The sequence below is a fragment of the Rhincodon typus genome, chromosome 1, assembly GCF_021869965.1.
Source record: "Rhincodon typus isolate 14 chromosome 1, sRhiTyp1.1, whole genome shotgun sequence".
NCBI lineage: Eukaryota > Metazoa > Chordata > Chondrichthyes > Orectolobiformes > Rhincodontidae > Rhincodon > Rhincodon typus.
In genome coordinates, this window is record NC_063332.1 from 38,013,722 (window position 1) to 38,027,461 (window position 13,740).

At 42.2% G+C, this 13,740-nt stretch overlaps 1 protein-coding gene across 1 annotated transcript in view; it reads right to left on the reverse strand.

The window, feature by feature from the left end:
* LOC109916393 (A disintegrin and metalloproteinase with thrombospondin motifs 12-like) overlaps positions 1-13,740 on the reverse strand; it is a 465,504-nt gene that overhangs the window by 39,198 nt on the left and 412,566 nt on the right. Inside the window, exon 21 of the mRNA XM_048604457.1 lies at positions 6,344-7,558. Coding sequence (XP_048460414.1) covers positions 6,344-7,558 — 1,215 coding nt within the window. The remainder of the gene's footprint in view (positions 1-6,343; positions 7,559-13,740) is intronic.

Consider the following 13,740-nt stretch of genomic DNA (forward strand, 5'->3'; position numbering starts at 1 on the left):
TCAACACAGCAAACAGAAGCAGGAGTAGCAATTTGGCCCTTTAAACCTGCTATGTCATTAATTATGATCACGGCTGATCATCCAAATCAATAGCCTATTCTTGCTTTGCCTCATATCCTTTGATCCCTTTACCTCCAAGTGTCAAATCCAACTCCTTTGTAAAATTATGCAATGTTTTGGCCTTGACTGCTTCCCATGATAGCAAATTCAACAGAATCATGACTCTCTAGGTGAAAAAATTTCAATCATGAATGGTTTATCCCATGTCCTTAGATTGTGACCCTTGGTTTTGATCTCATCTGCCTTCAGAAACATCCTTATTGTAATTACCCGATCTTGTCCTGTTAGAATTTTATACATTTCTATGAGATCATAGCATTAATTTAAAAAACAGGTCAGACATCATTGGTAACTTGGCTAATATTTATGTCTCAACTATCTTAAGTAAACCTATTATCTGGTCAATAAGCCATTGCTGTGTGTAAATTGGCTGTCATGTTTCCTAAATTGTAACAATCATTTCACATTATTGTCTATGATGCACTTTGTAAAATATGAATGTCTCCCTCCACCAATCTGTGGGGAGGATAGGCATTATCATGGTTGAGTCTGACCCTGTCCATACCAACAACCCATGGCAATGAACCTTGAAAGAAGAGTGACTTGCATTGTTATAGCCCCTTTAATGACACAGAGCATCTCAAAATGTTTTAGACTCAAGTCTTTACAGCAAGATTGAATCCAACATCTACTGATTAAGAGATAAGATTGCAACCACTGATCTATGGTAGATAGTTCAAAGACATCACAAAACTACCAGAGAGGCAAGATAGTTAGAGACACTCTACAGAGAGTCAGAAACAAGAAGCATCACAGATCCTGAATAGAACTGTTACCCTCCCTCTGATGGGAGAGCAAAATTAGTGGACTCTCCTTAGCATTTTCACCATGTATTCCATCTAATTTAGAATTATAAAATGATATTCCTAAGGTAAAATCGTACTGACATGTATAACATCCCGTATCCAAATTGATCTAAATCTGAAGTGATGTAAATCTTTTATGTTTTGAACTGTTACTCTCTTCCTCTACAAATTCCTCTCATTCCAATTCTGCTAACATTGGCAAATTTAGTTGGCTCCTTTTTAAACAAACCTTCCAAATAATTTAAGAACATTATTTACATCAGAGAATCTGCACTGACAACTGTCAACTCCATGTATAAGAGACCCTGCAAAGGTTTTCTAGATTTGTATCCCAACATTGAGACATTCACCTCCAATTATCACCATCTCTTGACATGTTTTCTTTCATAGAATTGTCTCTCAGATCACTTGCTGGCTTTAGACATACCCCTGAAGTTATACTATTGAGCTGATGGCGTGAGAAGGGGTTTAAATACACCCCACCTATTTAACTCCCTCCAGAACATGGAAAAAATAAACCTGCTATCTGCCTTGAATTGCCAGTAAAACTGAAAGCTGAATCCAGCTGCTCCAATAGGGGACGAATAAGGGCCAGGCTTTGAAAACAAAGGAAATTAATTTTACAGCTTGGACAGACCAACCAAGTCTTCGTAAATTTGGCCTTCAATCTGTCCTTCAGCAGACTAATGCCACTCAACAGCTAGTAAGATATCTCCAGCTCCTCACTACGAATTCCATCCCTTCTCATAGCGGAACCAGTCTGTTTGTAACCTCTTGTGTCATATTTAACTCTGAGAAAAGCTTTCAACCATGTGCCTACCATTACTAAGATAACATATTTTCACTTCCATAACATGTCCCCAACTCTACTCCTGCCTCATTTTTTCTGCTGCAACATTCAGTAATTGTTTGTTACCTTTCAAACTGATTACTCCATTGTGCTACTGCTAGCCTCCCACATCCTACCCTCCAGAAAGGTCACCTAAACTTCTTACTCACATCAAGTCTCAGTCACCAATCAACCCTGCATTCATTGACCAGTATTGACTTCCAGTACAGCAACTTCTTGATTTTTAAATTCTCATCTATGCTTGCAAATCCATGGCCTCATTCCTCATCATCTCTGTAACATCCTCCAGCTCACTAACCCACAAAGATAGTTGCGCTCCACTCAACTTCAGCATCTTGAGCATCTCTAATTTTTAAACACTCAAAGATCAATGGCCTGGCCTCAGTGCTTATGTCCTAAACTTTGGAGTTTCTTCCAAAAACCTCTCTGTCTCTCAAGCATGATTTTTTTCTTTTTAAGGCCAACCTCTTTGAACTAGATTATTGTTAAATCCTAAATTATTCCATTTGTGGCTCAGTGAGATTTTTTTTTTAAAATGCCTCAGTGAAGCTCTTTGGTATATTTTGTTAAGTTAAAAGCATTATAAGTTAAAAGCATTATACAAGTAAACCTATTGTCATGTTATGATTCTGCCTTCTGATCCTATAAACACCTCATAATGAGAGCTAGCCAAATAGAAAATCTGTTTATGGTTAAATGTTAAATCAGAGGCATTTGGTAATAATGGACAATGTAAGAACTGGAGTGATAGACAAGCAGGGTTTCCTGTACAGCAAGGCAGACACAACAGGGTTGCATCTCAAGGTTAGTGGATGAATTTCAATTAAACCTGAAACACAGATAGGGCTTTTCCCGAGGAAAAACTGATTCGTTGTTGGAGCAGATGTGAATTTTGTTCCTGGAATCCTGGATTTTTTTAAAAGGATCTGTTAACATTAGGAGATGGGGCTTTTTTTTTTACGGAATGTTGTGAGATGTTTAATTAGAAGTTTGTGGATTGTTTCAAATGTCTCCGATGCTGCAGTGGAATGTGTGATATTATGTGCAGTCTGGAATCTGCATTATAGGAGGGATGTGATAGCATTGGTGCAGAGGAGGTTTACCAGGATATTGCCTGGAGAGTTTCAGTTATGAAGAGAGATTGGACAGACTGGGGTTGTTTTCCTTAGAACAGAGAAGACTATGGGGGGACATGATTGATGTAGAAAATTATGAGGGCCATAGGTAGGATAGACAAGAAGAGACTTTTCCCCTTGATGGAGGAATCAATGACCAAGGGGCATAGATTTAAGGAAAGGAGTAGAAGGTCTAGAGGAGATGTGTGGTTGAGGCACATATTGAGAAATATTTGTATGTGCAATTGTGATGCCAAGGGTTTGGATTAGAAGGCTTTAGGTCAAGTGCTGAAAACTGGAATTAGAATATTTAAGTTTTTTTTTTGACCAATGCAAATGTGATGGACTGAAGGGACATTTTCTGTTCTATAGAAGTCTGTGACTCTATGAGTTGATGTTTTCAGAGCAAATTGGCCTGAAGTCTCTTTAATGAGGTGGAAGCTCTTAGTAAACTGTTTCATTCAATTTTGCAGTAACAGTGAAAAGTCTGGTGTGCTCTTTATTTGTTTGCATTGTTAAACAATTTGTATTGCCAACCAGGGTCATTATGAATATTGATGAAATTTCAAAAGCTACAGAACTACTTAACTCAGCAGGGAACCGAGTCAGCAGTTTGCTGAACAATTTTAAGAGATTTTTTTTAAAGCATTATTTAGGTGTTTGATTCATTGTTTCTATAATGGATTGACCACTTGAGGCAATTTAACTTTTAAGTTTCTTTACATGGCCAGTTCAAAGGCAAGATTCCTGAGACCTGCCATAGCACTTTTCTTCATTCATGCGATGTCGTCATTCCTGCTAGGCTAGCATTTATTACTCATCTTAAATTTCCCAGGAGAAGGCAATGGTGATTAACTGCTTTCTTGAAGCACAGCTGACCTAAGGTTGCAGGGACACCTACATTTCTGTCAGGATGGGAGTTTCAGGATTTTGACCCAGTAACAATGACAAAATGGCAATATAGATCCAATTATGGACAAGGTGTCACTTAAGAGGGGAGCTTGCAGATGGTGGTGTTCCCATGCACTTTCTACACTTGACCCTCGAGGTGGTAAAGTTCACAGATTTAGAAGATGCTGTCAGAGGAATCTTGGTAAGTTACTGTCATGCATTTTGAGGATGGTAACCATTCCACCATTGTGTATCAGGATGAAGGGAATCCAAGTTGAAGGTGGTGAATAGGGTTGTAATCAAGTGCGTTGTATTGTCCTGGACAATGTCAAGTTTCTTGGGTGTTGTTGGAGCTGCACTCATCCAGGAAAATGGGGAAAACTCCATCATACTCCTGACTTGTGCCTTGTACATGGTGGACATGTCTGGGGAGATAGGAGGTGACTTCCCACAGAATGCCTAGCCTCTGACCTGTTCTTGCACTCAGAATATTTATATGGCTAAGATAACAAGGTGTAGAGCTGGATGAACACAGCAGGCCAAGCAGCATCAGAGGAGCAGGAAGGCTGACACTTCAGGCCTAGACCCTTCTTCAGAAATGGGGGAGGGGAACGGGGTTCTGAAATTAATAGGGAGAGAGGGAGAGGCAGATAGAAGATGGATAGAGGAGAAGATAGGTGGAGAGGAGACAGACCGGTCAAAGAGGCGGGGATGGAGCCAGTAAAGGTGAGTGTAGGTGGGGAGGTAGGGAGGAGATAGGTCAGTCCAGGGAGGACGGACAGGTCAAGGGGGTGGGATGAGGTTAGTAGGCAGGAGATGGGGTGGGGCTTGAGGTGGGAGGAGGGGATAGGTGGGAGGAAGGACAGGTTAGGGAGGCAGGGACGAGCTGGGCTGGTTTTGGGATGCGGTAGGGGGAGGGGAGATTTTGAAACTTGTGAAGTCCACATTGATACCATTGGGCTGCAGGGTTCCCAAGCGGAATATGAGTTGCTGTTCCTGCAACCTTCGGGTAGCATCGTTGTGGCACTGCAGGAGGCCCAGGATGGACATGTCGTCTGAGGAATGGGAGGGGGAGTTGAAATGGTTCGCGACTGGGAGGTGCAGTTGTTTATACGGCTAGTTCAGTTCAGTTTTTGATGAATGATAGCCCCCAGATTGTTGATAATATGAGATATGGCAATGGTAATGCCTTTGAATATCAAAGGGTGATGGTGGTGTGAATGTAACCTGCTAATTATTAGCCCAAGTCTGGATGGTCTCCAGGTCTTGGATGCATGGCAGGCATATGTCAAGGAAGCTTTGGTGTATGAGTGAGCATGGTGGGGAATATAGTGGATATTTTGGTGGGATGAACTGAGGGCTGAGATTCAAAAGCATTACATTTATCATTACAACTGTGCCAATGTTGCCATCCACTGAGGTGGGAATTTGGATATTCTAGCTGCTGACTTCACTACCAGGGCATCTCCAGAGGTGGCTGAGCCAATTGTTTCCTGTCTGCATCTTAACAGAATGCAAAATGGTGTGTAGAGGGCCTTTCTCAAAGGAGTTGGACCTGCCAAGACATGGAGCTTTCTGGCTTAACCTTCCTGTCTCCTTCATGAAATCCTTACCATCTATTGTTGAGCTTGCCAATGTTTAACTCATACAAACCATGGGAGACTCTAGACTTGTCAGACAACCAGCCTGACCAGCATAAAGGTTGTGAAAGTTGTTATACAGATGGAGCTGTGTTGTTGTTGTTAGGGCTCAGGTAAAAGCTGTCCCCATGCCTTCAGATGATGCCACTAAGGAGAAGCAAAAAGATATGAAAGAAGAAGGAACCAATAATTAATTCATTATCCTTACTTGAGAAAGGATGTACTGGCACAGGAGGGGGTGCAGAGGAGATTCATTAGATTAATTCTGGAGTTGAGAGGGTTGGCTTATGATGAGATACTGAGTAGACTGGGATTATATTCATTGGAATTTAGAAGAATGAAAGGAGATCTTATAGAAACATATAAAATTATAAAGGGAATAGATAATATAGAAGCAGGGAGGATGTTTCCACTGGCGGGTGAAACTAGAACAAGACGGAATAACCTCAAAATCAGGGGGAGCAGATTTAGGACTGAATAGAGGAAGAACTTCTTCACCCAAAGGGTTGTGAATCTGTGGAATTCCTTGCCCAGTGAAGCAGTTGAGGCTTCCTCGTTGAATTTTTTTAACGCTAAGATAGATCATTTTTTGAACAGTAAAGGAATTACGGTTAGGGTGAGAGAGTGGGTAGGTGGAGCTGAGGCCACGAAAAGATCAGCCATGATCTTATTGAATGGCAGAGCAGGCTCAAAGGGTCAGATGGCCTACTCCTGGTTCTTATGTTCTTTTGGGTGCACTTTGTTCATAATGGTCCAGGTAAGAGAAGCTGGTGCTAGAGATACTTCAGATACAATTGGACAGGTAAAAATAGAACATTTACCAGTGTTTCTACACTGTGTTGACATTAAAATTTCTAATATTGATAAACTACACTGCATACATTAACTAGAATAATCTTTGTTACTTATATGAAGACATACCTCACTCCAATTTCCAACCTTCCAGTAAACATCATCCAAGCTAACTTCAGGTACAAAATCATCAGAGTCTTCAGTCACATTGGAGAAATTATTTGGTCTATTTGTAGTTGTAATTTTCTTCGAAGGTAATTTTGTGGGAGATTGTGTTTCAGAAGCTGGCAATTTGCTGCCAATGGCTCCTTTAAATTTTATCCATTTTGAATCTGTTGTACCAATTCCATTTGAAGTTGTAAGCTCAAGATTATGCTGCAGGTTTGTACTGTTTTCATCACTAAGATTTAGACCACGTGCTAGAATGTCAGTAGTGTTAGAAAACTGCTGTGGATTCAGCATTCTGAAAAGTTTCATTCTTAGCCGTTCCATTGTTGCTTTGAATTTTGGATCTATTTTTAACCTTGGAAAGCCTGGGGAAGGAACACTTACACTCGGCTTGATTATTTGTGTACTACCAGGCTGTACTGTAGTCACAAATGTTGTCTGTGGACTAGCAGACAACATTGATTCCTCAGCATTGATTGGGACTGTATTCGGCTTTTCGACTTCATCATTGTATTCATCTGTTACGATACCAGCCTGAGGTGCTTCTGTAAATGGAAAATGTTTATCAACCTCTTCTGTGGTAATGAGGTCATGGTTTGAGTTACTGTCATTTTCACCAGCAATATCGTGAGTCTCATTAATAATTTGTATTGTAGGTGTAATGTTTCCAGCTTCAAGGACAATCTTCCTCTTGATAGTTTCCCCCTCATTGGTCAGATTTTGGTGAATAGCAATAAAGTTGTCATCATAATGTCCATAATGTGATGTATTGTGGTTCTGCTGTTTTGGGGAAGGCTTCTCTTGCCTGTGCAATTGTTTGTTTGTAGTAGTAGCCATAGTTGTCGCAGGGCTCCTGCTAGCAGCTGTTGGCACTGTGATGTTGACAGGAAGCGGTTGCTCAGTGGTCACAGGCACTCGTTTGGGTTTAGGTTGAACTTTTGAACCTGAGTGATTAGGACCATATTTAGGCCTCAGCTTACCAGGGAGATCTTTGGGAAAAATTTTACCATCTTTCGGCTTTCTTGGAGGGAACAGAAGTTTCTTGTTGTTGGGGCAGTTCCGTAAGCCACACAAACTTTTCACACTTGGCTTTTTGGAAATAATGCACAGTTCTTTATTATCCCAAGTGCATGTCACATTCCGTGTGCGGAATCCACCTCCACATGTAACTGAGCACTGAAAAATAAATAGCAAAGATCAAAAGGGATCGCACAGTGCAATTAAAATATATATCAGCATGCAAGGCATAATGAGACGAATCAGCTACCATAGGGAACAAACAATTGCTTTATACACCTTGTTACCCTTTAGACTTCCTTTAACATTAAAAGACAGTTTAGAAAATCTTTTTCTTTCCTATTTTACATACTTACACCCAGTTCCTAAATCTAGCGAATTTTCTTTGTTCAGCTGAGTCTATCAACATTCCTCAGCATTTTAAAACTGATACAACTACGTTCTTCCTGAATAACAGGCTATAAAGTAGACCACGATGTGGAGGTGTCAGTGTTGGACTGGAGTGGACAAAGTTAGAAGTCACACTGATGAAGGGGCTATGCTCCGAAAGCTTGTGATTTCAAATAAACCTCTTTGACTATAACCTGGTGTGACTTCTGACTTTGTAAAGAAGGCAGTTCCTTTTGTATATTGGAGCTTTAAAGCTAAAACAGCTTCTATTTCTCAATATGCAGTACAAACAGCAGTCCCTCTCTCAATAAGGTTTCACTAAACATCTCTACACCAGTATTGGAAATAATTAAATAAAAACAACAAATGATGGAATTACACAAAAGCTCTAGCAGTATCTGTGCTGAGAGGAAGAGTCAATGTTTCAGGTCTTAGTTTCCTTGACTATGATCTACATGCCAATGAATGGATATCAATAATCACTGTGAGTGGTTCCAACCCCTAGTGAACTAATATTCCAAGTGTAATACTTAATACTTCTAAACTAGTGAACCAACATTGATCACACTTGGAATATTGCATACATTTCTGGTCACCAGAAAGATGTCGATGCTTTGGAGAAGAGGTTTACCAGGATGTTGCCTGTATGGGGGGCTTTAGCTATGAAGAAAGATTGGAAAGACTGCATTTGTTTTCACTGGAACGCAGGAGGTTAAGGGGTGACCTGATAGAAGTTTATAGGATTGTGAATGGCATGGATAGAGTGGAAGTATGAGGCATTTTCCCAGGATGGAGGGGTCAATTATTATGGGACACTGTTTCAAGGTGCAGCAGGGGGAGTTTAAAAGAGATGTGCGGGGCAAGTCTTTAACAAAGGGTGGTGAGTGCCTGGAACGCGCTGCCAGAGGAGCTGGTGGAAACAGACACAATAGCAGCATTTAAGAAGCACCTGGACGAATACATGAATAGGAAGGGAATAGAGGGATACGGATCAAATTAGTGAAGACAGTTTTATCATGGAAGGGCAAAATATGTCGGCGCAGGCTTGGAGGGCTGAAGGGCCTGTTCCTGTGCTGTATTGTTCTTTGGTCTTCGTTCTTGTTCTTTCTTCTATGTGCTACTGAAAGGCTTGATTTTTCCAAGCAGTGACAGTGCTGGGTGCTTTGTAACTGTGCATGAAGATTCTTCAAAACCACGCTGTTGCACATTTCAATCTTCTGGTGTCCACTGCCAAGAAAAAATACAGTGCAATGTGGGAATTTCGTTAGAGTGCAGGAGAGTCAGGGGTTGAGAGGAAATACGTTCCTTTTGTGATGCTAGCTACTTTATTCTGACTGCGAACAATAAAGGTCCCATCTTTGTGAGTGGTGTTCTTACTGGAATGCATGAGTAGATAAATGAAGGAATAAGTAAAGGGTGAACGGATATCTGGGTCAGTGGTTGGTGAGTGAGAGTGGGCAGGATGGGGAGGTAGGTGAAGTGGCTAAGTGGATAAGGTGGGTGAACAGGTAGGTGGATAATGTGGGTGATTACCACTCCATCCACCTTCTACTTGACGCAACTGCTACCTTAGCTGGCATCCCATGTGCCACCCTACCCATTTACTTCATCCAGCCTGTGGGTGTAGCTTCTGAGCTCATTGTCTTTGCTACTCTTTGCCGGGTTTCCTGTGTTGAGGGAGATTTGCTGCGTTACAGAATGGAAATCGGAGCCTTCCAGGTAAGCGGGCAGTTTTCTGTCTGATTAATGCTGGACACAGAGGCTTTGGCATTCTCCTGAAGCTTTTGACCAATGTCAATCAATGTACTGATATATATTACATAAGGGGAGGCAACAGCCTAGTGGTATTATCACTGGACTGTTAATCCAGAGACACCGATAATGTTCTGGGGACCCTAGTTCGAATCCTGCCATGGCAGATGGTGGAATTTGAATTCAATAAATATCTGGAATTAGAGTTTAATGATGACCGTGAATCCATTGTCAATTGTCAGGAAAAACCCATCTGGTTCACTAATGTCCTTTAGGGAAGGAAACTACCATCCTTACCTGGTCTGAACTACATGTGACTCCAGACCCACTGCAATGTGGTTGACTCTTAACTGCCCTCTGGGAAATTAGGTATGGGCAATAAATGCTGTCTAGCCAGCGACATCCTCATCCCGTGAACGAATAAAGAAAAAACAAAATTGATTGAAATTGCTAGCTTGTTTACAAACTGAGAGTTAATAAAAGGTCAACATGTTCAGATATGTTCTAACACATTTCCAGAACAGGTAGGATTTGAAACCAGACCTTCTCACTGAGAACATGGCTCAGGAGCTATAGTGGGAGGTGATGCACAAAAAAGTATGGAGGAAAACCCACGTCAGTGACAGGCATGATATGCATAGCCATGTCAAGGTATGAACTTGGCATTGGAGTGCGTGCGCGCACGCGCGCGTGTGTGTGTGTGTGTGTGTGCTCTGCTTCATTTTTGCAGCCATCTTCTGCTTCATTTTTCAGTGTCATACCTTGACTAATCAGAGTCAATCTGCCTGTTTTAAATTTTAAGCAAAGCTTGGCAGTTAACTGTCAGTCATTATCCAACTAGTAATTCTCTATGGCAATCAATTAAAAGCTCGTTTGTGAACCAATCAAAACTCCCCTCTCAGAGTGTAAATGTAGAGCCATGTAAATGTAAATCGGGAGCCTCCGAAATGTCCACCTTCATCCTCAACCGAAGATTCTCCAGCTCCATTGTCAACAGGGCCCTCAACCAGGTCCGACCCATCTCCCACACTTCAGCCCTCACCCCTTCTCTTCCCTCCCGCAACAGCAATAGGGTTCCCCTTATCCTTACCTACCATCCCACCAGCATCCACATCCAGAAGATCATCAGACGCCATTTCTGCCACCTCCAGACACATATTCCCATCCCGTCCCTTGTCCACTTTCCGCAGGGACCGTTCCCTCCGGGACACCCTGGTCCACACTTTCATCACCCCCAACACCTCCCCACAGCCCTAGGGCACCTTCCCCTGTAACCGGCGAAGGTGCAACACCTGCCCATTTACCTCCTCCCTCCCCAGTATCCAAAGGCCCAAACACACCCTCCAGGTGAAGAGACACTTCACCTGCACTTCCAAGAATCTAGTCTACTGTATTCGCTGCTCACAATGTGGTCTCCTCTACATTGGGGAAATGAAGAGTAGACTTGGCGACTGCTTCGCAGAACATCTACGTTCTGCTCACAAAAAAGACCCTGAACTACCTGTTGCCTGCCACTTCAATGTACCACCCTGCTCCCTGGCCAACATCTCTGTCTCTGGCTTGCTGCAGTGTTCCAGTGAAGTCCAACGCAAGCTGGAGGAGCAACACCTCATTTTCCGCTTGGGGACCCTACAGCCCTCCGGACTCAATATTGAGTTCAATAATTTTAGGGCCTAAACTCTCCCATGTCCCAGCCCCCCACCCCACACACCAAGCCTTGTTACCACATAGCCTGCCACTACACACCCCCTGTTGTTAGTCACTAACAGTCCCCATTAACAACTACTCACCCTCCCAGCCTGATTGTTAGCAACTCCTTTGTCTGTCCAACTGTCTTTCTCTCTCTTTGGGCTCTATCCTATCATTTACTCCCTACCCCACCCACCTCCCTATTTTCTGCATATAAACTGTTTTCCCAGCCACCATCAGTTCTGAGGAAGGGTCACCGGACCCGAAACGTTAACTCTGTTTTCTCCTTCACAGATGCTGCCAGACCTGCTGAGCTTTTCCAGCAACTTTCTTTGTGTTCTTGATTTACAGCATCCGCAGTTCTTTTCGTTTTTAGTTTGTAAATGTAGATTTCCTTTTACGTTGTTAAATCTTGCAAATTACTCTGATGAGTGCAAAGTAAAGAGCTTGGACAAAATGTATTGTTTTTCTAGCAACACTTGTTACTTCTAGCAACATTCTGTACAATCAAGAAACTTATTTGAAATTGCATTAATAGAAAGTAAAGGAATGATCTACTTGCGATCTCCATGACACTGCAGCTCAAGAAGCACAGTCTTAAAATTAGAACTGGATAATTAAGGAACAAAATCTGAATACACTCTTTCTCATAAAAAGTAACAGTCCATCAAAGCATGTGCATTCTATGTCAAATGAAATTTTCAAGAATGACATTGATAGGTTTTTGTTAGATAAGGATGTCAAGTAATGAGTCCAACAAAAAATATAGCTCAATTTAATTGCAGAAGTGTCTCAAGGGCTGTGAATAGACTTCTCATAAGTTAGCTTCTGATTTGGTGAAAGTCAGGAAGTTTAAAATGAATGGAGCTATTTGAGACACAGGGGCACAGTGACTCACCAGTGAATCAACAGACCAGCTTCTGCTGGAAGAAAACATTTACATGTTTTGAAACTAAAGGATGTTTCTTTTTAAATACAAAAATTTAGGGCTGAATCATACATTATTTTTGGCTCAGTCCAAGTTGCATTGAGTTTTTTTGGAAGGTTTCTCACCATGAGGCCGATTGGATTTTCTTGCCCTATTTTAAACCCACCTATTTAATTACTTCCCACGCCCCACGGCATCTTTCATGTCCAATTTATGCCCCTTCTTACCATGGGCCCTTCTCAAAACAACTCGATACTCAGTTGATAGCTGCCAAAACACTGGTATCCCTTGAGCTCGTGCCATCTTTAAAAGCCCATTGTATTGGGATTGTGGGTGTGTCCAGAACCAGGGGTCACAGCACGAGGATTTAGGGTAGACCATTTATGATAGAGATGAGGAGACATTTCTTCACCCAAAGAGTGATGAGCGTGTGGAATTCATTGCCACAGGAAGTAGTTGATGCCAAAACATTGAATGTATTCAAGAGGCAGCTAGATATAGCATTTGGGGGGTGAAAGGGATCAAAGGTTATGGGGAGAAAGCAGGATTAGGCTACTGAGTTAGATAATCAGCCATGATCATGATGAATGGTAGAGCAGACTTGAAGGGCCGAATGGCCTCTTCCTGCTCCTATCTTCTATGTTTCTATTTTGCTATGTGCACTTGGACAAGCACTGTCATTCTGCAGCCACCCTGCACAGTTTCTAACATTTGACCTAGACATGGCAGCCAGAGGAAAATCATTGCCCCACTTTGCTGGATGAGGTGGCGCTAGTGTGGATCTTTCTCCTCCTCCAGGAATGGTAGAGGAGGCCACAATACCATGCCATGCCAATCTGGTTCAACGTTGCCACCCATGTTAAAGTCGTCTCAGCGAACTGGAGGAATGCCCAGCACTAAAGGAAGAAGGTCAGTAGCCTTCACCACTCTGCCAGTGTAGGTGCTGCCACTGTCTCTCCAACACCTCACACTCACTCTGATATTATACCAAGATCCGATGAAAGCTCATACTCTAATACTTTCATTAATGCCTGCATCATCTCCCTTCTCTCGCTTGTCACCCATCCCAAATCCTAACATCACTAACGCTGCATGCCTTCAGGCACTACAAGCCAGGCAGAATTTAGAGTCATAGAGTCATAGAGTAATACAGCATGCAAACAGGCCCTTCAGCCCAAACTAGTACATGCTGACCATGGTGCCCACTCATTTAGTTCCAATTGCCCACATTTGATCCATATCCCTCTAAACCATTCCCATCCATGTAGCTATCCAATTTTTTTTGCTATTTTCCTGCCTCAACCACTTGCTCTGGTAGCCCATTCCATACACGCATTACTCTCTGCATGAAGAAGGTGCCCCTCAGGTCCTTCTTAAATCTATCCCCTCTCAGCTTAAACCTATGCCCTCTAGTTTTCAATACCCCATCCCTGGCAAAAAGACTATAAGCGTTCATCCTATTTATGCCCCTCATGATTTTATACACCTCAATAAGGTCACCCTTCACTCTCCAACGTTCCAAGGAATAAAGTCCTATCCTGACCAACCTCACCCTATAACTCAGGCTGACTAGTCCTGGCAA